This window comes from Suricata suricatta, chromosome 3, assembly GCF_006229205.1.
Source record: "Suricata suricatta isolate VVHF042 chromosome 3, meerkat_22Aug2017_6uvM2_HiC, whole genome shotgun sequence".
Taxonomy (NCBI): Eukaryota; Metazoa; Chordata; class Mammalia; order Carnivora; family Herpestidae; genus Suricata; species Suricata suricatta.
The window spans coordinates 32,515,741-32,541,930 of record NC_043702.1 but is presented as its reverse complement, the minus strand read 5'-3'; the positions used below and the strand labels follow the sequence as shown (position 1 = coordinate 32,541,930).

At 36.7% G+C, this 26,190-nt stretch overlaps 1 protein-coding gene across 11 annotated transcripts in view; it reads right to left on the bottom strand.

Moving 5' to 3' along the window:
• The window catches only part of ALS2 (alsin Rho guanine nucleotide exchange factor ALS2), a 73,855-nt gene that overhangs the window by 18,214 nt on the left and 29,451 nt on the right, over positions 1–26,190 (bottom strand). For 9 of the 11 annotated variants that reach the window (XM_029934053.1, XM_029934058.1, XM_029934051.1 and 6 more), the window contains 16 exons: positions 24,895–24,972; positions 23,124–23,306; positions 20,837–21,008; positions 18,036–18,216; positions 15,693–15,758; positions 10,933–11,095; positions 7,825–7,956; positions 7,298–7,426; positions 6,882–6,952; positions 6,420–6,486; positions 5,888–6,090; positions 5,704–5,769; positions 4,567–4,665; positions 3,836–4,000; positions 2,216–2,327; positions 1,925–2,002 (listed from right to left, as the gene is read on the bottom strand). In XM_029934053.1, coding sequence (XP_029789913.1) covers positions 1,925–2,002; positions 2,216–2,327; positions 3,836–4,000; positions 4,567–4,665; positions 5,704–5,769; positions 5,888–6,090; positions 6,420–6,486; positions 6,882–6,952; positions 7,298–7,426; positions 7,825–7,956; positions 10,933–11,095; positions 15,693–15,758; positions 18,036–18,216; positions 20,837–21,008; positions 23,124–23,306; positions 24,895–24,972 — 1,965 coding nt within the window. Of the gene's footprint in view, positions 1–1,924; positions 2,003–2,215; positions 2,328–3,835; positions 4,001–4,566; positions 4,666–5,703; positions 5,770–5,887; positions 6,091–6,419; positions 6,487–6,881; positions 6,953–7,297; positions 7,427–7,824; positions 7,957–10,932; positions 11,096–15,692; positions 15,759–17,932; positions 18,217–20,836; positions 21,009–23,123; positions 23,307–24,894; positions 24,973–26,190 lie in introns of those variants that run through there. The other 2 variants (XM_029934060.1, XM_029934061.1) reach the window with 2 other exon arrangements.

Sequence of the window (26,190 nt, the reverse complement as noted above, 5' to 3'; positions counted from 1 at the left end):
GTGTCAAGAAAATTCAGTGGGAGAAATTGCTGGGGCAGCTGGATACCTACATGCAAAAAGATCACATTAGACTTTTAACCCACACCATACATCAAAGTACCTCAAAATGAATCACAGACCTAAATATAAGAGCTAAAACTATAAAACTTTTGAAGAAAACCGAGGAAAAACTTTTTTTCTATCTGAGAGAGAGAGAAAGAGCACACGAGTAGAAGAAAGGGGCAGAAGTAAAGAGAGCATTCCAAGCAGGCTCCACACTCAGCACAGAGCCCAATATAGGGCTCGATCCAATGACCCAGGGATCATGACCTGAGCCAAAATCAAGAGTTGTACGTTCACCTGACTGAGCCACCCAGGCGCCCCCCAGAAGAAAATCTTAATACCGTGAATTAAAAAAAGGTTTTTTACACATGACATCAAAAGCCTGACTCATAAAAATGCTTTTGATATAATGGACTTCATTAAAGAGTTTGGATCTTCAAAAGGCACTAATAAGAAAATAAAAAAGATGAGCTGCCCGGTGGCTCAGCTGGTTGAACATCCAGCTCAGGTCATGATCTCACAGTTTGTGGGTTTGAGCCCCATGTCGGGCTCTGTTCTGACAGCTCAGAGCCTGGAGCCTGCTTCGGATTCTGTCTCTCTCTCTCTCTTTCTCTTTCTCTCTCTTTCTCTGCCCCTCCCCTGCTCACACTGTCTCTCAAAAATAATAAATAAACATTAAGTAAAGTACATAAAATGGTTCAACATTTAAAAAAAGAAGAAAAAGACACACCACAGACTGCAAGAAAATACTTGTGAATCCTGTATCTGATATTAGAACTTATATCCAGAACATATAAAGAACCTTTATAATTCAGTAAGACTATAACCAAGCAAACTTAAAATAGCAAAAGAACTGAATAGGCATATCACAAAAAAAGACAGAGGAATCACTAATAAAAATATGAAAATATGCTCTATATCATTAGTCATTAGGAAAATGTAAATTAAATCCAAGAAATATCATTTCACACCTATTAGGATGGCAAAAAGAAAACAAAAAAACAAAAACAAATACTGGCAAAGAGGTGGAGAAATTAGAATCCCCATATATTAATGATGAGAATGTAAAATGATACAGACACTGGCAAACAGTTGGCAATATCTTGATACGTTAAATGTCTATTTAACGTACAACCCAGCAATTACACTCCTTAATACTTGCCCAAGATATGAAAACATATGTTCACACAAGAAACTGTATTCAAATGTTTATAGAAGGATTATTCACAATGGTCTGAAGTGAGAATCCAATGCCCACCAACAATGAAGGAATAAACAAAATGTGGTTTTAGGATACTATTTAGCAATAAAAGGCAATTAAGTAATATACAAGTCACAATGTGGGAAAACCTCGAAAACATTATTCTAAGTCTAGGAAGACCCAACGAGAAGCCCACATGATTCCATTTATAAGAAAGGACCTGAGGGGCATCCGGCTGGCTAAGTCAGAGTGTGTGACTCTTGATCTCAGGGTTGTGGGTTCAAGCCCCATGTTGGGTGTAGAGATTACTTAAAAAAAAAAAATCTTTGGGGAAAAAAAAAGCAAAGCAAAGCAAAGAAAGAACCTGAAAAGGCCAATCTACAGGTATAAAGTCCACTAAAGGGAGGCTATAGGTTTTCTGGGACTGGGGACAGAAATGGAAAATGACTGCAAATGAGCAGGAAATGGTAACAGAAATCTTTTCTGGATGATGTGAAAGGATCTAAAATCGGATTGTGGTGATGGCTGTACAACTCTGTATATTTACCAGAATCACTGAAATGTATTCTTAAAACAGGTGAATTTTATGATAAGGTAGCTCTTTTTATTTTTTTTTTTTTTTAAGTCAAGGAAAAACTAGTATAAGATTGTATTAGAGGAAGAAGCAAATTAGTTTCCAACCTTTCCACTTAGAGTCCAGTCATCTGAAAATTCTCCCTCATATATAGTATCATCTTCAGAAAGTAAAACGCCATTTCCCTATGTGAAGAAAAAAACAAAAATCACAACAGATAAAATGCAGAGTAACTTAAGGAGTACATGCAGCCATATCCCCCAAAGCCTTATATAATCCTAAAAGACAAGAAAAATAGTACTAAGAAGGTAGAACATTAATAAAATGATGATTTAAAAGTTAAGGACATAAACTTTTAAAAAAGTCAATAGTAAGTATATGCAAAATATTTTACTCACCATCATTTTATTAAGGTGAAAGTTGCCTTCATAGTATAATCCAAACTGGGTAACTACCACACCATTCCCTTGACATACATCATCTTGCCACATTCCCATGTACTTCTCCCCTCTGTACAGAAACAGAAAAGAAATGAAAATGAAAAACCGATGATAAGGATGAGATGAAAAAAAACAATTATAATATGGGAGATGTTAGGTTAGTATCTGTTCCATTTTTCTTTGTAAAATGGTTAACTCTGTCTCCTCAAATATGGGACAAGCAAAAGACAGCTTAGTCATGGTGGTAATGTTCTCAGGAATTTAATATTATAGTCTATTTGACATAGGTCTGGATATATTCCATGTATGTTCTTGATAACTGAAAAAAATACCAAGAATTCAACTCTACATATTACACTTAAAATGTAATAGGTAGACTCAAATCTATGCACAATTTTTTCTTACCCCAAAATTTACTAACTTAAAAAAAAGAAATGAGGTTTATCATATAAAAAGTATCATTCTGGGGCACCTGGGTGACTCAGTCGGTTGAACATCCAACTCTTGATTTCAGCTTAGGTCATGATCCCAAGGTCGTGGAATTGAGCCCCATGTTGGGCTCCACTCAGTGTGGAGCTTGCCTAAGATTCTCCTCTCTCACCCTCTCTCTCCAACTCCCCCTGTCCCTCTCCCCCAAGCGAAATCTCTCTTAAAAAAAAAAAAAAAAAGTCTCATTCTTCACATATTCAAACTCAGAAACCTTACTAGTCTCCACTAGTATGAACTGCTTATAGCAAAGTATAAACTGCTTGTTAAATAATCATGGGGTTTAGTGATAACATCTAAATTTTAAAATCCCACATTATGAAAATAACATGAAGGGGAAAAAAGTATCTGTTAAGTCCAAATGCAGATCAGGCTAAATCAAATGTGGATGCAAAAGAACTAGATTCTCCTCAAGGTTTAGTTAACTGAATTTAAGCTTGATTCCTGAGTTATTGGTATGATAATAAGTTCCTGACCTAATAGAAAGACCTAAGCAGAAAGATGTTTAGATACCATTCTATGACCCCGAAAAGGGAATTTCCATTGGTTCCCTCTGACCTTTTACTCCTATTGTGTACTGATTGTTTTAAAGGTTTTTCTTTTTATAACAGTCAAAGATTTGGTAACTTCTAAGACACTAAAAATTTTGTGTGTGTGGAACTTTAAGGAAAATGGTACCAACATTAATTCTCAATGATCTCGAGCTTGTAAAGAAGTAATCTGCTATTTGGTTCATAAGTAAATGGATAAAATAATGCCTGTCAACTGTGTTGTCTTCTTAAAAATTTTCTCAATACTGTCCAATTTAGATGCTTACCCTTCATAAAAACATCACTGTTGGGGTGCATAGGCTCAGTCAGTTAAGTTTCATGATCTCACTGTTCATGAGATAGAGCCCAATGTCAGGCTCTGTGCTGACAGTGAGGAACCTGTTTAGGATTCTCCCTCTCTCTCTGTCCTTCCCCCACTCATACAAGCTCTCTCTCTCTCAAAATAAATAAATAAACATTTTTAAAAATTGCTGTTACTGGAGAAGTATAGGAATCTTATCCTATCATACTAAACTTAGAGATTAGAAGGAGAATACTGTACCTAGTGATATCATCAAAGACACCATATCCTGCTTTCTTATCCATTACCCACTGGCCAATGAACATACTGGGAGAAGAGGAAGTCAATTTTCCACTTCGGAGGAGACCATGACCATGACGCATGTTATCTTGAAAACATCCTTCAAACACTTCACCAGAGGCATAACTGTGGTTACAAAAAATGGATAAAGACCAAAAACACACTGAATTCTGATGGTCATTTTTACAAAGTTTAGGAAATTTATAAGTATACTCCTGTCCCAATGGTATCTCTATTTACTTATATGATTATTTTTTACCAATTAAACTTTTTTAAATTTTTGAATGACTAAGGCTAAGAAATTAAAGATATCCTGGATGGTATTGTGTTAACATGGGAGAAAATGTATATTAATCTCTTATGAGAAAATAAAATAATGAGTAATTTCTGAAAGAATCGTACCTTTTATCCATATTAGTCATTTAATAAATATAAAGTTATAGGAAAGACACCTAGGAGAGTCTATGAGAAAGTTATGATTTCTAAGGTTTGTATTGTTTTGTTGAAAACTAAATAATAAATAATCTAATATTTTCATCTTGTGATAGATAAGAAGTTACCTTTATAAGAAGACTTTTGAAGCAGGTTCAGTCCAAGTTTACTCCTTGGAAATTTTGGCTACACAAACATTTAAGGTTACATGACTTTTTGAAAAAGCAACACCAGTCCAACAACCTTTCCAATGTTATTACCTATAGACTCCTTGACCGCACATTTTCCCTTCTTTCCAATGGCCCACATAATGGTCTTCTTTGTTCAGTGTTTTATTTGGGATTCTGTATTCTCCATATCTGCCAAGGAGAATAAAAAAACATCCGAAGATGCATTTAGGACATGTTAGCCTTTTCTAGGTTTGCACTTGTAAACATTTTAACAAGGAGAACAGAAAAAAGAATAACCTGTTGGTAAAAGGGGTAAATAAGGTCTTGGTTTAAACTATTTATTATCTAAGCTATCTGGCAAGTCTTAGAGGAGTAGGCATCAATCCCACTACACAGAGAGATTAGGTTTTTTACCCCAGCTCCAGCGAAAAACAGAAAACCAGTGTCCGAGCCTCTGCCACTAATTAGCAACATCACCCTGGGTAAGTCCAGGTACTCAGCAACCTAATCTATATAAGGGGAGGTGGTAAATGAGATTACCTGAAATCTCACATTCTAAAATTCCGTTAAAAGGAGGTTAAAAGACATCATAAAAATTTTCATCATCATACAGCCAAAAATCGTCTACCCAATTTCTATAACCTTTTTTACACAGTAAAATAAATTACTTCTCTAACATGATACAAAATACTTCACTGCTGTAAGTTTATCGAGCAAATATTTTTACAGTGTTAGAAAACACAAGCTGATACAAAAATAATGTCACTTGACTACCATTAGTATAATGTATCATCTAGAAGATTTTTCCTTTAGCACATCATAGAAATTAAAGATGATGATTTAAAACTACTGAAAGAGATATTTTTCGATATCCTTTGTGTCAGGGGGCACTATAATCCTAACAGTTGACCATCAGTATCACCCCAGGCTCTCAGTCTTCACCACTGAGAAATGGACAGAAAACAGTCCCGTTTTAACATACAGAAAGAAGGGCTGTGTCACAAGGTTATCAAGGTAAATGATTCACTCCAGGTAAACCAAGTCTGCATCCTAGACTCCCAGCCAACTTCATGATCACACATCTGCATTATAAGCCCTAGGCACACTGCATGCATTTCTAAAAAACAAAACAAAAATCTATTTGTTTTGAAAATAATTCTTAATACATAATAATGTCATCAGCGGCTGAAACTGAATTTACTCTTATGCTTTACACCATCTTCTTACCCATCTTCCAAGCCATTCCTGAACATGCCAGAATACATCTTTCCATCTGGCCACTTCAAAACCCCTCTGAAATGCATAAGCAAAAAATAATACATATTAATTAATGTCTCAGATAACCAATACCTTTTCAGTACTGAATTAGACTACCATCTTCACCCCACTCAAAACTCTTGAACATTTTCACCTGCCATGAGGTTTCCCTGAAAGCCAGCGTCCATCATAGGTTGCATCCTTTAGGCGAGGATCCTTATAGAAAGTATATTTGGCACTGCGTGAAATGGGTGGTTCCTGCCTCTGAATACTGCTGCCACTTCCATACGGTGGAAGGTCAGATGTCCCCCTCAAAGCCTGGTCCACGGCCTGGCTTATTGCCCGTAGCCACTTAGTCTAGGAACAAAAAGTAAATGTCAATAACTGTAAGGCAACAACTCACCACGCACTCCCTTAAACCCTGATAGTTTCCTTGCTGTGAATAATTTTTCTGTCTCCTAATGCTTTTCTTAGCTGTTAGAATTCATTGCTGTATTTTAAAAAGTAAGTCACATTAAAAAATAATAACAAAACCAAAAATCTATAGTCTTAGTTTAATGAAGATTTACCAGACATAATTATGGATCACTAGCCAAGCAAGAACAATTTTTATCTTTTCTTTCCTAGCATAAGATACAGAAATAGCCAGGCTGAAGATCAAAACAAAAATATCATAATTGACTAACCTTTTCCTGGGGTGTTGATGAAATGAGAGTGAACTGCTCCTCAGGTGTAGTTATCTTTAAGCCATTCCTAAAATGTTCACAAGGATAAATATCGGTAGGTATGACATCCTGTCATTATAATATTACTCCTCAAATATGAAAAGCAACTTATTTATTTTGAGAGGATTCAATTAAATGTAAATGCAGTCATGCCCTGGGTTTGGTTCTTATAGTAGGAGATGGAAAGGACACAGTTACTGTGCTCTGCGTTGAACAATGGGATGGGAGCGATGGAGAAGCCCGGACAACTGTTATAATCAGCCATGACCTTCACAGGCCATGTAACTATCTACATGCTGGGAGGGGGAGCCTCGTTATGCAGAAGGGGGAGGCCTCCTGAGCTTTTTCTCATGTCTAAGGAAACACCCTGGGCAGCAAAGGGAGAGAATTAGGGTCAGGGTTGGGGAAGGGGGACACACTTACACACCACCAGCTTCCTCGGAAAGTGGCTCTGCCCACAATGTGGCCAAAGGGAAAACATGATGAGTGGAGAACTGAAAGAAACCACACGGAGGCACATCTGAGAAAGCCCATGTGGGTCCTGATGGTCTCTGCGACATAACCCTTTTCAAATGGTTAGGTCCACAAGGGGGCCACCATCTCAGCCACATGATCCCCATAACACAACTAATCCCGGTAGGTCTTGCCATCTCTGCTACAAGGACCCTTTCACATGATTGATCCTCATTTTCAAGCTGGAAACTAAGAGTGCTCTCTGAAATTTGGTCCATACCACAAATGCAAGCATTCATTCAATAATTTCAGCAAGATCAAAAGAGCATTTTTAACAGAAACTGATGGTATAATTAATTAGTGTAAACGTTAGGAATCTGGCATACCTGGGCATGGACTAGGGCATCATTAAAGAGAATGAACCAATTCACAGAAAACCTCCCAGCATGCTGCAGGGACAGGGCTCGGTTACTGCTCTCACACAGTAGTCGACGCTCTGGCTTCCTCAAGGAATCCTGGAATTGAAGACAAATACATAAACGAACCTTCAAAATTATTTTAACATGCAAGGAAAAATGAAAAAGACACAAATCACATTTAGGAGAATTGCTGCTCATGGCTTAGGTTGGTGTTAGACCTGAAGTTAGAAAGGATCTGAACACTTAATAAAAGCGCTCAAAGGAGATTAAGAAGACAGGAACAAGCAAAAGGTGATAGGTGTTCAGAGAGGATTCTTAGAAATGTGGGTAGGTGTTGATGCCTACAGCATCTACTGCTGTGGCCCTTAGACCACCCTTAGAAAAGGCTCATTAAAGCATTATTACTGTAAACAAATGAGGAATGGAGAGAATTATGACAGTTGTTCTGGAGATGCCTGCTGTTTGCTGGGGTAATGACAATTGGCATGGTTTACCGTCATTTTTCCAGGAAAGGTCTTCCAGAAGCCCAGTGTGTATTCAGCTTCCTTCCTTTTCCTGCCGAGATGGAGAGCAAGAGACTCATAACAAGAACTGGAATCCTGCAGTTTCTGATATTCTGGAGATGTCTGAAAGCCAATAATTGAGGGGAGGGAAAAAAAAAGAATGTAAAACAAAGGTCCAGAATCTGTAGCCTCAGTGTAGTTTAGATATGTAGTATTAAATTTAGGGAGGAATCCAAATAAAGTACAGACATGGTATACTAAAGGGAGCTGAACAGAAAGGAGAATGGTTCCAGAAAATTCTACCATATACAGGTACATATGAAATAGTGGAATAACGCAAGGGGGAAGAAACAAACACGGGCAGTTATCAGTGAGGAGAGCAGAGAACTCCCAATAGGGCAGGAATTCTCAAACGTTTTGGCATCAGAATCCCTCTGTTTTGCTTATGTGGGTTTATCTATTGATATTTACCATGTTAGAAAATAAAGTTGAGAGATAAAAATAATCTTTATTAACTCACTTCAAATACAGTAACAGTTTAAGTGAAAAAGAACTACATTTTCCAAAAGAAGAACAAAATGCTTAGTAGCAATTGTTCTATATTTTTTCAAATCTCTTTATTATCTGGCTTAAAAGAGGACAGCTGGATTTTCATTTCTACTACTAAATTTATTCTGTTGGCTGAAATATATGAAGACAATCTTCCTTTGTAAGGATATACAACTAGAAAGGGAGGATTATTTTAATAGCCATTTCAAATAATAGTGGATAGTCTCCTTTGAAACGAAACCAAAGCCTGTTAATTTGTTAAGTGATTCTTAAAGAGTAGCAATAATGTGGAATCTGAAACTATATTAATCAAACTTTCTGTACTCTATTAAACCCACTGATCTATGTTACACTTTGAATAGACCTTTTACCTATGCATGATGTTTTAACATGTAGATTAGACTTCTGGAAAATAGTGTTTCACGGAGTTATGCAGACCTTCGAAATGTTAACACATTTTGTTATACAACATCAAAAGTTTCATGTTAATGTTATCACCAATCTCTTCAGAAAAAGTCTGTAAATACTGGGAAACTGCCAAACTCAACAGTGACTCGTACATGTTTCCCACATTTTACTTTTTGCTTCAGACTTCAGATTTTATCAGTGGCAACAAATACTGTACATTGTCCTCCTTGAAGGAACAGGTTCATTTTTGAGAAAATAACTGCTGAATACCCAAATCTGAATTAACATAGTTAAAAAAAAAAAAAAGCAGCTCTCAACTGAAACAATAGTAATCTTGTGCTTTATCTTAAAGAATCTCCAAACTTCGGGACCCGGAAGAGCTGCTTCGCACGCTTCCATCTCATCATACAGAGTATTAAAGAGATAAATACTTCTATGTGTGGCGATGACATTAACTAGACTTATTGTGGATGATCATTTCACATATGATCAAATCACTATGCTGGACACCTGAAAATAACTTAATGTAACATGTCAGTTATATCTAGCTTGCCCAAGTCTCAGTTGTGCCTCATTTCTCTCATCTGTAGAAAGGGGAAATATCTATTTCACAGGGTTGACATGGAGATTAAATGAATACATGTAACATGCTCAGTACCTGGCACATGGAATGCATTTAATAAACATTAAGTATTATTATTTTTACTTATAAAAATGTATATGTATATACGATGTCTAAGCCGTAACTGAGACTTACTAAATAACAATTTTCAATGTTGAAATGTGGCCATGTGTTTTGAAAAAATTTCCACAGATGACTGTGATTCCCAGCCCTGGCTAAGGACCATTAATGTAACATGGTATGAGGATAATGGAGATAGACAGTACCAGTGTTAGCAAAGCATAGAGAAGGGATTACCTAATTCTTAAAAGATGGGGAGTGAAAGGAGTATGGTATAGTCAGAGAGGGCTTCATTTTCATAATAAAATGACTTTTGACCCAGGTCTTGAAAATTTCCTGTAACAAGAACGGTGGTAGTGTGTCTCAGGAAGGAAATACAAAACATGTATGTCCACGGAGCTGAACTGACATGTAGGACACGGGGTAGTAGAGAAAGCTAGAAACAAAAGAGGGTATCAGATTGTAAAGGGCCTTAAATGCCAAACTGAAGAATCTGGTTTTCTTTCAAATTTTGAAAGCCCACATTAGTTCCTGGGTCACTCTAAAGGCTGAAATCTGTCCAAATAAGGAGACAGTTCCTGTGACTTAAAAGATCTAAAGTAGGGGTGCCTGGGTGGCTCAGCTGGTTAGGTCTCAGACTCTGGATTTTGGCGCAAGTCGTAGTTTCATGGTTCGTGACATCAAGCCAGCATCAGCTGACAGCACAGAGCCTGCTTGGGATTCTACTCTCTCCCTCTCTCTCTCTGCCCCTTCTCTGCTTGTGCTCTCTTTCTCTCAAAATAAAAAAAATAAACCTAGAAAAAAAATAAAAGGTTCTAACATAGAAGAGATCCTAGAATCATGGTTTCCTAGAGCCCTTCAGGGTGGGAACAAAATGCAACTACACACTTTAGTACAATGTCTCAGGACAGCTCTAACATACACCCATAACCTACAGTGGTACTAATTTCCTAGGACTTACTTAACATTTGAGAAACTCAACATTTGAGAAAATCCTGTAACTCTGTGATTTCTCATAGCATATGCTAAGGTAACTCGAATGCCTGGCATGGATCTACCGTGAGTCCTGGCCAGGTGGTAACTCCACTGCCTTACTGGAACGTCATTATACAGAAGGCCTTTTAAAGAGCTGTGTCACTCGTACTTAGTATGCACTCAATAAACTTTGACAACTATTGAGTGAGCAGCATAATTGGGTCTCAACTTTAGACACAGCTTCATAAAATAAATACAATTAATCTTGATAAGGTCCTGGGTAAAACTAAACCCACAGCAAAGAGAACTAGATTTACCTATAGTCAAACTTTCTTCTTTCATTTTCTTGAAGAAAAGCAAATTTAATTAGACACATATAACTATTAAGTTAGTGGAGTTCAAGATGCGAGCGTAGCATAATCCAAACAAGCAACTATGACCTTTGACTTCCCAAGTATTCAAACGGGATATTTATGGGAGCTTACCACTTCAAAACAAGTAGCAAGCTTTAGCAAAACTTTTGCATAATTATGAAGTCGTCTGATTGGCAAGAAGAACAGAGTATTTAGTATTTCCATCAACTGGATGTTTTCATCATTTACTTCTGATAAATCTTGTAACAGCTCCTGGTTTTTATTTAGGAAATCACTGGAGGTAAAGAAAAAAAAGAGATTTAATTAATCTTTTTGGTTTGACAAATCATGATATTTAATAGATTTTGCTAGATACTTTTTTCAGAATGCACATTTTTAGGTGCTATAAAAGCATAATATAAATATAATGAAATAATATAGATATAACTAAAATAATTTTCCTGCCTATAAAATAGGATTTTTGCATATAAATAGTAGCATATGGTAGCAATAGTAACTCTATAATAGAGATGCTTAATCCCAAACTGTGCCTAAGTTCTAAGAAATGAATCATGCATCCTACAGCTTCAGGGAATAACTGGAGACCAGCTGACACCATTCATTACTTGTTGATTTCCAAGCCAAAAGTCACAGCAATAAATGGCAAGGCTAACTGCTCTAATTAGTTGTATTAAATAGAAATACTGGAGGAAAAACAAAGCTCTTCACTCCAACACAACTGGGATGTAATACTAAAATACTTCTAATTTCTTCTTTTTTTCCCCCTTCACCTAATAAGAGTTTATTACAAAGGAGTAATGAAAAGATGTAAGTAACAGTATTACAATTAACAGGAAACAGTAAAGCAAATTCTGTGTGAAGATTTCAATGCCGAGATCTTCAAAAGCATTTCAAATAGAAGCCAACATTTATTTTGTTTTTGTATTCCATTTTACATAAGTTCATTATTAAAATTTTGTTGCAAATTTTAATGGTGATCAGTAACCCATTGAGACTATGCTCATCAGACCAAAATACTTAAAAAGATGTGTAAGAAGAAGAAAAAAAAGATGTCTAAGAAGTAAGAGTTGGTGGGGCAGAATAATAATTATTACCTACCCCTTAATAAGCAATAATTATGTGCCAGGTACTACTTTTGAGTATTTTATAAGCATTATATTACAAAATTCTTATCTACAAGGCTTCAAACAAGACAATGCCACAAAAGACTATGAGGCAAGAATGAAACATTTTATAATCTCTTAAAGAACTATAGAAAAAAGAAATGTTTAACTCATTAACTATGAAATATTATCTTGGAAGAGAAAATATGCAATAATTTCCAGGAACTCAAAAGTTCAATAGCACAAACTGGACTGTTTTATAATGCAGTTAAGAGATCTGAGAGAGAATGCCCTGGGGAACATGACCCAGATTTTTATTTACATTTGGCTTGTGGGGATGTTTCGATTTCCTCCTCCATGTTCTGCTGCTGAGATCAGCTGAGGACACTCCTAACCCCACAGAAGTGTTCTGCTTTAACGTGCTCCTGAGAGACGGAACTGAACACATCTCACAATGACCATTTCTTCTGGATGCACAGTGCTGGACCAGAAACGCTCCAACTCTCTTAAGTCCTATTACTTGTCAGCACTCACTCGTGTACTTTTCCATCACTTACTCGTGTACGTGCCTACAGACCTTCCCCAAAAGAGCCTTGGGATGCTCTCAGGAAGCCAGAGACTGTTTAGCTTATCTTCTCTTGGGAGTTTTAATCTCATAATGGCAATACTGCTTTTCCTTTACAAGGCTAGCTCTGTACTTGTTACTCATAAAATAAACAGAGTAAAGGTAGAAACAACCCTAGTGTCATCAACAGATGAGTGGATAAATAAAATGTGGTATATGTATATAATGGAATGTCATTCAGCCATGCAATGTAATGAAATTTTGGTATATGCTATAATATGGAAAGATCTTGAAAAAATTAGGCTTAGGGAAGTAAACCAGGCACAAGAAGACAAATTACACGATTTCACTTATCTGAGTATCCTACCTAGGATATCCTACCTAGGATAGGCAAATTTGTAAAGACAAGAAGTAAAATAGAGGTTACCAGGAGCTGGGGGTAGCGGGGGAAGTTCATGCTTAATGGGTACAGAAAGTGTTTTTGCTGGGGATGATTTTTTAAAATTTCGTGTGTAGATAATCATAATTGTTTACAAGACATCAAAGCAGTAAGTCCATCAATTTACTATTTATAAGAAATACACACACACACAAAAATACAATACAATACAGGCAGGTTAAAACAGGATAGAAATTGGTGTCATTATTCATTATATTAATATAAAACAAAATAGCAAGATCACAGACTTAAATGTTACTACATAAGGTTAGAGAATACTCTCTAACCTGTCATTAAAAAATTGAAGCCCAAATCCTTATTTTGGAAATGAATTTTGGAAACGAATGAGCACATGACATAAACCAAAGAAAAAATCATGACAGAAATTATAAATATATTTATAATTGAATGACAATAAAAGCAAAACTTAAAAAAGATTTTTTTAATGTTTCATTTATTTTTGAGACAGAGAGAGACAGAGCATGAGAGGGGAAGGGGCCCAGAGACAAGGAGACACAGAATCTAAAGCAGGCTCCAGCCTCTGAGCTGTCAGCACAGAACCCGACACGGGGCTCGAACCCACGAAGATGAGATCATGACCTGAGCTGAAGTCAAAGGTTTAACTGACTGAGCCACCCAGGCGTCCCTTAAAAAAAAAATCTTTTAAGACACAGCCAACGCAACACTTGGAGAGAAATGTATGGCCTTGGATAAGTACATCAGAAAATTAAAAGATTGGAAAATTAATGAATTAAATGCTAACTCAAAGTTGGGAAATATTAACAGGGGAACAAACAGAAAAAAAGAAGAAGGAAATAAGAGACAAAAATTAATGAAATAGAAAAGAAAGGAAAAACTAAAGCTTAATCTTTGAAAATTTAAGAAGGTAAAATGCTGACAAAATCGACCAAGATAAAAAGAAAAAAGGCTCAAATAAGTAAGAGGAATGAAAAACAACTATAGTTATAATGGAGGTGAAAATAATCTTAAGACAATAGTAGGAATATTATGCCAATAAGTTTAAAAACTTGTAGGCAATGAACAATTTTCCAGAAAAGTACAAATAATTGAAGCCATAAGAAGAAATAAAAACTTGAACAGATCTATTCATTAAAGAATCTATTCATTAAATCAGTAGTTTAAAAACTCCCTACAGGGGTGCCTGGGTGGCTCAGTCGGTTATGTGTCCAACTTTGGCTTAGGTCATGATCTCATGGTTTGTGAGTTCGAGCCCCGCGTCAGGCTCTGTGCTGACAGCTAGCTCAGAACCTGGACCTGTCATCACATCCTGTGTCTCCCTCTCTCTCTGACCTTCCCCTGCTTGTGCCGTTTCTTTCCGTCTCTCAAAAATAAATAAAAAAAACATTTAAAAAATTTTTAAAACATTAAAAAAATAAAAACTCCCTACAGAAATGCCCCCATGAAAGCCATATATTTTTATAGATAAATTCTACAAAATCTCAAAGTACAGATATTCCCCACTTCATGCAAACTATTCCAGAAAATAAAGTTCCCACACTCATTTTGTAACTGTTAGTGCAACCTTCTTACCAAAACTGAACAAGTTCAGATGAGAAGAAAAACCTCACATTCACATAGTTCCAAAATTTTTAAAAATTAGCAAATGTCAGCAACGTACTGAAAATCTAATACATAGAGCCCACTGAATTTATCCTGAGGACTCAAGGATATTTACCATTAAAAATATCAATTGCTCTTCAACTTTCAGGAATAGAAGGGGGCTGTTTTTTTTTTTTTAAAGAAGGGAGTCTTTTAACCCTACAAATGATATTTACCAAAAACCCAAGGCAATCATCTTTTTTTTTCTTTTATAGTTTATTGTCAAGTTGGTTTCCATAAAACACCCAGTGCTCATCCCCACAAGTGTCCTCCTCCATGCCCATTACCCTGCTTCCCATCTCCCGAACCCCCATGAGCCCTTGGTTTGTTCTCAGTATTCAAGAGTCTCTCGTGGTTTGCCTCCCTCCCTCTCCCCAACTGTTTTTCCCCCTCCCCTCTCCATGGTTCTCTGTTAAGTTTCTCCTGTTCCACTTATGAGTGAAAACATATGGTATCTGTCCTTCTCTGTAAGGCAATCATTTTTAATGAAAAAATGCTAAAACTATTCCCTTTAAGATCAGAAATGAGACAAGGATGTTATTACTCTATTAAGATATAAGATAAAAAGCAAACATGGCAAAACATTAGCATCTATTAAGCCTGGGTCGTGAGTACATATTTGTTATGTTTACTATTAAAAAATAACTGAATTTTTAAACTTGCTTTTGTCTCTAGGTCAACATTTGTTGATAATCTAGATAGTTCAAAATGACTAGCTTCATGTAAGGGGCTTTTATATTTATTATCCAGAAGCTAAATGCAAAATCTTTGTATCTGTGCAACAGTTTGCATTTTTCTCTATCACATACGTTATTTGTTTCTCACCAGGACAAAAACATTCCCATCTTTCAGATGAAAAAAATTATGCTCAATTTGATGAAGAGAGCTGTCCAACATCTCAAGGATAATAAGCGGTAGCACTAAAGAAGGACCCAGATCTTGTGGGTTTTTTCAGTACTATATTACTTCCGAAGAAAATCAGGAGCTAATAATACCAGTCCTTTGTAAGAGTTAGTGAAAATCTACATTTTGATTCATTTGACTAATGACTAAGTCAAAGTTTTTCCTGGGCACTCAAAAACACAGAAGACATGAAATATGATCTTTGGTTAGAATAATAACGGGAAGGTATGTATCTGCTTACATGGCAGGCTTAGCAAGAAGCTGGAATCCTCCCATAACCAGGAAATTTGTAATAGATGTGCAATACCTTGAGCAAAAGAGAAAACACATTTTTGTTAGCGTTAAAATGTAAATTTGTTCTTCAGAATTGTCAAACAAGCAACTGGAGCAGATACTTCTTGGTATCTCACCAATAAGTTTAAGTACTTTTGTGATGTCAACATTCATGAACTATAAAGGACTGGAAAGAAGGGTAGGTTATGTGATAATCACAATACTCAAGGGGGATTAGTAAAGATATTAATATAAATTATAAATTTAAAATACACCTAAAATTATGTGGAAGATCCTAGAATTTGCTTGATAGATTTAACTTGGTAACTTAACAAACTTGAGAAAATAATGGTTAAAACTGTTTTAATGAAAATTAAGTCTTCAGAAACAATAAAGAAAAGTGTTAAGAGCATGAGTGAAACTTACAAAATGTTGTTTAAGTTTTGATCAATTGCTAGCGAATGTCTTGGTATACTGTTTTGAGTCCTGTATACTTCTACTATACTCTCAGACTGGCAAAATGGAATCAATTAACTTTCAGAGTGAGGGCAAACTCGTATTAAAAACAGCAGAAAGGAGGTGCCTGGGGGGCTCGGTTGGTGGAGAATCCAACTCTTGATCTCAGGTCTTGATCTCAGTGTTGTGAGCTCAAGTCACACATTAGGCATGGAGCTTACTGTTCAAAAAAAAAAAAAACTCATGGTACTATATATTTAAAAATGGTCCTGTTGGGGTGCCTGGGTGGCTTAGTTAGTTAAGCATCTTACTTCACCTTGGGTTCATGAGCTCAAGCCCCGCATCAGGCTCTATGCTCTCAGCACAGAGCCTACTTTGGGTCCTCTGTCTCCTTTTCTCTGCCCCCCCCCACCCCCTGTGCACTCACTTGCACTCTCTCTAAAATAAATAAGCATTAAAAACAATAAATAAAATAAAAATGAAATAAAAATGGTCCTGATGGTAAATTTGATGTTATGTGTATTTTACTACAATTAAAAATCATTTTAAAAATTCATAAACAAATCAAGATTTTTTACTTGCCCTGTCAATATGACTAAATTGTGTTAAAAAATTGTTCAAGGTATCAAAAAAAGCATTTCTAGGTATAGGTCCTGAAGTATCAGAGAACAAAAAGAAAAAAAAGATTATGAGATAAATAAGACAAAAAAGAACTATACTAGTAAAAGCTGAAATCTTCACACAAAGCAAATCTAGTTTAAAAAAATAAAGTGGTATCAAATTATGTATTTTTCATGTCTGAAAGACAATGAGTTAGAAGGCTTCAACTTGGGTATTTCCTCTCAGACAATAGCTTCAAATATATTCAATTTTGTATAGAATTATAAAATCACTAATCTATCTGCATATACATGCATAACTGTGAAAGGAAATATACTAATATTATTAACAGTGGTTATTTCTGGTGGTAGAATTATGGGCAACTTTAAATATCTTTTTTTACTATTTTTACTTGTACAGTTTTCAATAATAAATATATATTACTTATATTAAAAATAACCTCAACAAAACATCAATAGACCATGAACTCCTTTTCACTGGCTCTGCACTGGGGCTGCATGATCTCAGAGCTCTACACAGTGCCTGGTACTTAGCGGGTAGTCGATATTTGCTAGATGAATGAGGTACTAATAAAGAATAAAATTTTCACTTCAGCTCAAACATTGTTATTTTAATATATATTAAAATAACAAATTATGCCTCACATCATGCCAATATACAACTTAAGAAAAAATGAGGAATATTTACATTTTCAAATACTTTTGATATTTTATTTGAAAAACATAGAAAGAACTTTGGATAACTATCTTAGATTTTATTAAGGAAATATCTTTATTTTGAAGATAGTATGGTTTTTAAATCCTCCATTTACACAACAATAAAAAACAGACAATGCAACAACTCAATATTTACCATTAGCAGTTGGTCTTAAAATAACTGGTTCAGTTACTTATTTCCTCTAATTTTAGTATAATTTATTTAAGGAAGCAAAATTGTTCTCTTAGGTAAAGAACCATATTTATTATAGTATATTTTATGTAAGTTAAGTCCACTATCAATCATTCTGCTAGACTAGAGAAGGAAATATAACTGTTTTTAAGCCTCTTTTTCCTCTTAAAGAAAACTAAAATTTTAGCAATGCAGAACTATAGTTGGTTTAAGATTAAAATACTGCTTTGCAATTTCTATTACCTTATATCACTGTCCCTAATCTAGTCTCTTCTGGTTAAGGAGCTGTTCTCCTTGGCAGAATAACCCTGCAGAGATTGAACCTGACCCAGGACTGGATACTTGCTCTGTGTAACTATCCAAGAAGAGACTCGCATGCTTCAGGATGACCAGACTCCTGGCTTCCTTGATCCCGTGAAGGAAGCTGCTCAGCGCGGCTCCATGCTGCCCGATGAGGTAACACAGCTTGCTGAACCGGCTCGCCACCTCCTGCAGCAGCTGGACTGTGCTTGCAGTGCCCAAATTGTCTGTAACAAAGTGACCATGATGATGATGACATAACCTGAAGGCTCGTTACCTGAACACTTTCTTCTGATCAAGATTATGAATCCTCCTTTTCTAAAAACACTTAACATGTTAAGATGTACTCTCGACTGTGGAACTCAAATAATCACAGTGGTAAAGAAAACAACTTCAGAGATCATAGAATCCAGTCATTTGAGAAACTCGTTAAAAACAATCACAGGGATTCTATAGATTCTAACTCAGTAGGCCAAGGTTAAGATCCCAGGATGGATATATTCAGAAGAATATATCCAGAGAATTCTGAAGACCAGCCAAAAATTTGAGAACCACTGAGCAAATTCAACTCTCCTCTCATTCTGAAAAGTAATCTGAAGCCAAGAGAGGGGAAGTGAATTATCCAATTTTACACAACTAGAAAGTGACACCCAGGAATTAAACTCACTTTTGTAGTTATACCTTGGTTAGTATTTTCAACATTTTGTACTGGCTTCTGCTCTACTGCCCCCTGAACAAGCCCAACACTTTAGTGCAGAGAGGTCAATCCCCCAGACTGCCCAGATTGCTCTGAACTTACAGAGGGCACCAGGAGATTATTTACTTTTCCCCAGTCCAAAGTTCCTAGTGTCCAGGATAACTCTCTAAGCAGTGAGGCTGATGAGCAGACAAGGCAAGAACAACAAAGAAATCAGGAATCAGGAAAGAGACAAGGATGATTTCCCTTTTCTTTCAGAGCAATCCAGGAAGTGCCAGCTTGGACTGCTGTTTTTCCCCAGCCAAACTCCTGGGATATTAGGCCCACCCACTGGAGAAGAATGTATAGAATAAGCACTCTACAACACTTAAAAATCGATTAAAAACTAAAAACCAAGCTGGCTCAGTTGGAAGAGCATGTGACTCATGATCTCTGAATCATGAGTTCAAGTCCCACGCTGGGTTCAGAGAATATTAAAAAATAATAAACTCAAAAAAATAAATAAAATGAAAACAAAACAAAAGCAGATATTCCCAAACTTACAAAGGGTGGCATTCTGAAAGACTATAAATTAATTATTTGAAAAAATAGTGGTTTTCCTTCCATTATAAGATTGGGCTGACCCACACAAACCAGTATCAACTTAATGTGGAAAAACTGATGTGCTAATAAGGCAGAATTTAAGTATCACAGTATTGACCTGAATTCTATGTCCTCAGAGGGGACCAAGGAGTGCAGGAAAGAGAAAGAGAAAGAAAAATTCCTCTCCATTTTCTTTCTTTTTTTTTTTTTTAAGTTTTTTAATGTTTTTATTTATTTTTGAGAGAGAGAGATAGCATGAGCAGGAGAGGGTCAGAGAGAGAAGGAGACATAGAATCTGAAGCAGGCTGCAGGCTCTGAGCTGTCAGCACAGAGCCCGATGTGGGGCTCGAACCCACGAACTGTAAGATCATGACCTGAGCCAAAGCCGGATGCTTAACCGACTGAGCCACCCAGGCGCCCCTCCTCTCCATTTTCTATGTGTAGAGCCAAACTTACAAAAATTTCTGAAATAGTGAAATCTGATGTTCTTTAATTTTTTAATATTTCTATTTATTTTTTTTGAGAGAGAGAGAGACCACGTGAGCAGGGGGGTCAGAGAGAGAAGGAGTCATAGGATCTGAAGACAGGCTCCAGGCTCTGAGCTAGCTGTCAGCACAGAGCCTGACACGGGGCTCGAACCTATGAACCATGAGATCATGACCTGAGCCGAAGTCGGAGGCTTAACAACTGAGCCACTCAGGTGCCCCTGAAACCTGATCTTCAATAGCCAATCCCCCAACCTCCATTCTGTATTCCTCTCTAACCTCCCAGAAACTCCAGGGTCTAGTGTACATGGACAATAGCCGCCCCCACCCCCACCCCGGAACTACTGTGATCCATTCCCTCTGTGTTATTTCTTCATCTTCAATCCCTCCTTGTTGTTGACAATGACTCAGAAAAGAAATCACATTTAACCAATTCATGGTAAAGTAGGATAAGACCCTGAACACTCTTAACCACGTTTTAAGAGACTACTTGTAAATCTAAATGAATCTCTACTTGGTATAATTCAAGAACTAGAACAAAAAAATATGAAAAATTCATGTAGTATAATGTAGGATATCTTAGGAATCGTGGGGCTAGAAGTGTTGCTTAGAAGTCTAGCTCCTAGGATCAACTTTCCCAAAGCTGTTTCTGCTTCTCTGCCATTAATATCCTGAAAGTGCCACATCCTACTTCCACAAAGAGCAGTGGGAGCGGTAGAATTCTCAGGAGCAGTCGGGCTACTGACAGAGTGCGAACAGTGTGTGAGTTACTGACTGACTGCCTGTGTACAAAAATAGGAGAATGGATGGGGTGCTCAGTCAGCAGGTGTCCAACTCTCGGTTTTGGCCCAGGTCATGATCTCACAGTTCGTGGAACAGCCCCACATCAGGCTCTGCACTGACAGCGTGGAACCTGCTTAAAATTCTCTCTCTCTCAAAATAAATAAATAAATTTAAAAGAAAATAAGAGAATGGAAAGAAAGGAATAAACCATGACTCAAGAAGTTTTTTTTTTACTTCTGACACAAGAAGAACAGATAAGAGTCCTGATAACTAAGGGAGTTGGGGGGAGGTTCTGCTTACCTAAACTAAGAAGAGGCCTGAGGATGTGAGACTTGATGTCACTTAGTTTTGAATAGAACCGTCTTTCCGTAGTAGCCAGCTCATGGAGACTGGCTATATATCCCATAACATTTTTGTCCACCAAGGCTAGATAGCAATCTTTCCCTGCGGTCACTCTGCTTATATATCCGAGCTGAAACAGAGGAGAAGAAAAAGATTACAGGTAAAATATAATTTACCAGCAGCAGTTTGGGTGCTAAAACTGGCTCATATCAGTAGGCAAGAGCCCAAGGGGAAATATTCAGGAATTTTGCAAGTTAGTTATTAAACTACTAGTAGCTTGAAATTAGCAATAGTAAAATTACCCCCAAAAAATTACCCCCAAAAATTGAAATTAGCAATAGTAAAATAACCCCAAACACTACACACAAGGGATTTTTTGTTTTGTTTTAGAGCTGCTTTACCAGTACAACACTGCAATATGTATATCTGGACCTACATCACTATATATATCTATGCTTTTATTTATTGCCACAATATCCCTTATTTCATATTAGATATGTTTAGAACCAGAGACATCCTAAATATACAAAGACTCAAATGACAGAGATACATGTCTCAGGAACCTTCTTTTTTCGTGAAATAAATGAGAGCAGAGATGCCTATGCTGTATACCAAAATATTAAGGGCCTAGGAGTTATCTTGTCTCCTAAAAGTACAACATAAAGAGATTTTCTTTAAAAGGGATGTTTTGTCATTTATCTATTATACCACTGAACAAAAATAATCAATGTATACACAGACCCCTAAAAACCAGGCCACCCAGCAGACCCAATGGACTACTTAATACACCACGGCAACTAAAGATCCGTGTTAGAGCCTCATTCCTCTTACCAGCCTATTTCATCATTTTCCCAGACTGTGAAACCTTTCATGAGGAATGTGGATTCAAGGCCAGCAACTACAAAATGTTAATTAGTATGTCTGGAATAAAAAGACTATATATAGGTCAGGAGCCAAATCCTGGCCAGTGCTGCCTTTAGCAAGAAAGACTTTGTCCCTCTACATTCATAGCTGACACATTTAACCAAGAAAAACAAATATGAAAGATAAAAAACAATCCATAGGATATATTATTCAGTAAGAATAGGAAAGCGAGAATGTACTAGCTTTGATTGTTAATTCCCTTACAGCATTATCGCCTTGATAATGTGAGTTACTTTAACAAGGAAAAAGAAAACCAGAAACAGGCCAGTGGTTTAAGTTTATGAAAAAGGGATAGGAGGTAGGAAAGCAAAGAAATTTAAATGAAAAAGAAGAGAGTAAACAGCAGTAAATAAATGAAAAGTTAACAGAGAGAAGGAATGGAAAACTCAGCACTGCTAGTGGCCTGTTGGATCTGCCATGACCCACCATGGGCTTATGTAATTTTTACTTCCCATTTATAATTAAACACTCATCTCTTGGGGCACCTAGGTGGTTCAGTTGGTTAAACATCCAACCCTTTTGTTTAAGTTTGCTTGTTTATTTATTTATTTAGAACATGGGGAACAGGCAGAGAGACAGGGAGAGAGAATCCCAAGCAGGCTTGATGCTGTCAGCACAGAGCCTGATGCAGGACTCGATCTCATGAACCACAAGATCATGACCTGAGTCAAAACCAAGAGTCAGATACTGAGCCACCAAGGCACTCCAAGAGTCCATCTCTGGATTCCAGCTCAGGTCATGATCTTAAGGTTCAAGGATTTGAGCCCTATGGCGAGCTCAGCCCTGGTGGTGCAGAGCCTGCTTGGGATTCTGTTTCCCTCTCTATCCGCCCCTCCCCTACCCCTCAAAATAAAGAAAAATAAACTTTTAAAAAAATCTCACCTCTCCAATTCTATTCTAATTCATCTCTGAGAGTTCCATGAACGCAGTGAGGAAACTTTATTATGAAATGTACTTTTTAATATTCCTACATGAGTGTTAATTCAACAAAACTTATAAAGGACTTGCTGTTGAGAACACAGCAGTAAATGAGACAGTGTAACATCTCTTAATCTTACAGTTGAGGACAGAAAATAGACCAAAAAAGTAAATTATCTAGTTTATTCGATGGTGATAGGCACTGTGGAGAGAAGTCAAAAAAGGAGATAAGGAGTAAAAGGGAATGGGAATGGTTTGCAATTTTAAATATAGTAGTGAGAGATACTTAATAACATATAAATAATACATATAAGTAATAATATAAATAATATAAATAATAACAAAAACAAAAGACTGCTCATGTGTTACAGAATGTGGGCCTTAGGATCCAATTCCTGTTCACCTTACTACAGGAGAGAAGTACTGGAGTCTTAGAACCACTGTGATTCTCTGGAAGGTTGTCACCTTCTGTAGGGTCCTGTCGGCCACTGTAATATAACCCAGGTTGGAAGTCTTCCGTATCCACTAAAAACAGGGAATAATCCTGGCCTGCAGCTACACTCCAGACTCCATTTTCACTGTTCACCTGTAACGGCAGCAAGAAATTATCTGATAAGAGAAAAAATTAAAGGGAAATTCAGATCCACCAGACTTGAAATGTTAGGTTAGTTAAACAGGTGTGGTGCAAAGTCACTCATACCTGAGAGGTCAAAACTCACCCCGTGATGTGCCTGATTAATTGCAGCACATATACCATCCCTTGTTCAGCTTTTATTTACTTATTTTTTTAAATGTTTGTTTATTTTTGAATGCAGAGCCCGATGTGGGGCTCAAACTCAGGAACTGTGAGATGATGACCTAGCCCAAGTTAGACGCTTAACCAACTGAGCCACCCAGGCACCCCTACCCTTTATTCAGCTTTTAAATTTAGAATAAGATTGTTTTTTATAAAAATCTGAAAACCTGGAATTTAAAAAGGAAAAACCATAGATCAAATTTTTTAATAGGTATTTGTGGACATCTCCACAGTTCTTAGTCTGTATAACAATCAGGGGGCACAGAAACTTCTAGAGCCCAATCTGACAGCTAGGACACACCTCTATCCATTCACATTCAACTGTGTACAAAAAAAAAAAATCAGGACAGAAAGAAACAATCTCACAAGACAAAATTCCATTCTAACCAACTAAACCCTTGGGTGCTAAAATTCAGTTTTCCCACTTGGAACTCACTACCTCTCTGATGTGACTTCACTGTGCCAAGTCCCAGGATGTCGAAACTAAATTTGAGAATTTAGTATTTCCACAGGAGCTGGGAGCAGGAAAAAAGACCAACAGACACTCCTCTAGAATTGCATCAAAGGGACTAGATAAAAGCTACCAATCTCTGAAGAGCATTATATAAAATAAAAACTAAAACCAATTCATACACAGTGAAGAAATCATCAGTACTTTTAGCTTCACTACAGAAAATGAAAAGATTTATAAAAAGGTTTTACTATGCTCTGTGTGCAGGAAAAAAACAAAAAAATATCTCCACCATAATGTTATATGAAAGTCAAATTTAAGTGACATGTCAGAGAGTAGGCATTATGTGGTAGTATAAAGCTCAAAAGTCGAGCGCCTGGGTGGCTCAGTCGGTTAAGCCTCCGACTTTGGCTCAGGTCAGATCTCACGTTCGTGGGTTCGAGCCCCGCGTCAGGCTCTGTGCTGACAACTAGCTCAGAGCCTGGAGCCTGCTTCCAGTTCTGTGTCTCCTTCTCTCTCTGCCCCTCCCCCTCTCATGCTCTGTCTCTCTCTGTATCAAAAAATAAAAACATTAAAAATAAATAAATAAATAAAGCTCAAAAGTCAACATCATAACCCTAGAAACATTTGTTTTAAAAGAAACAACTTTTCATTTTGATTTAAAAAAAAGACAAAAAGTTACGAATATTCAAAATACAATGGAAGCTAAGAACAAAAGAAATATAAACATATTATTGTAAAAAAAGAATATTTAGCTTGAAAATAAGGGGCTTCATGTTTTGGAAAAAAAACTTGAATTACATGAAAACAAATTTAGATTACAAATATAAAATTCTAATATTTTAAAACACAAAATAGAGAAATATAAAGTGCTATAACTTAGAATTCTGACATAAGTTGCGATAAAAATCAAGTTCTCAAGAGTACCTTTGCAAGACGAGGAACTGTTGTTGGAAAATCAGAATGCCCAAGTTGACCAAAGGTATTGCTACCCCATGAGTAAACCTATTAGAAAATCACAGGAAAGTAGATTAGAGTTGTAAATATGACCTTGCATGTCAATTCTGAACCTCTGTAACATACACATATGTATCTATGTATATATACACACACCAACAGTTACACATATATTACTTATATTCTTTAAAATAAGATACTGAGAAAATTCCTTTTTTTTTAAATTTTTAAAATTTTTTTTTTTTAATTTATTTTTGAGAGAGAGAGACAGCGTGAGCAGGGGAGGTCAGAGAGAGAGGGAGACAGAGAATCTGAAGACAGGCTTAATTCCCTTTTATTTATTTATTTATTTTTTTTTTCTGTCCTTGACAGAATTTAATTCCCTTTTAAATAAGACCAGAGATAATGAGCAAATAGTACATAGGAAGACAGCGTCGGGGGGTTAACAATAAACTAACATGTCTCAGGTGTTTACCATCTGCCAAGTGCTGTTTTTAACATTTTCTTTGTATTAATTAATGCTTCATTCTCATGACAATCCTTTCTTTACAGATAAGGAAACTGGCTGGGAGAAGTCACAAAATTTATAAGTGGCAGAGCTAGGAAATAATCCCAGGAATTGTCTTATACTGCCTCTTACAAAGAAAGTGATAAAAAAAGTACTGGTAAGTGCTATAAAAAAATTAATCATGATTCTTTCTTATGGTTTTTTGCTTTTTGCTTTTTTGGAAGTTTATTTTTTGAGAAAGAGAGAGAGCATGGGGGGGTCGGGGGCAGAGAGAGAGTCCCAAGCAGGCTCCACACTGCAGTGCAGAGCCCTCTTTGGGGCTCGATTGCACAAACCACAAAATCATGACCTGAGTGGGAACCAAGAGCTAGACACTTAACTGACTGAGCCACCCAAACACCCCAGTGATTCTTTTTCTGTAGACAGTACTATGAAATGATTAGAACACGTTTTCGCATATGAAGAGTCATTGTAGGAGAAACACAAGTACCTATGTCCCAACATAGACAAAAGAAACTGGATTACAATGCCTGTGTTTAATGAAAATGGTTTTGTTTCTTCTAGTTTTAAAAGCAATTCATGGTCACTGTACAAGACTGCCACATTATAAAGAAAAGGTGAAAACAATGAATCAACCACTCAGGGACTGTCGGGCCCGCCAGGTTTTCTGTCTGCAAAAGATCAAAACCGTATTCAGTGTTAGTTCTCCATCCCCCAAGATTGCTGAGGCAAAGTCGGGGCGCTTCTTTGATATGCAT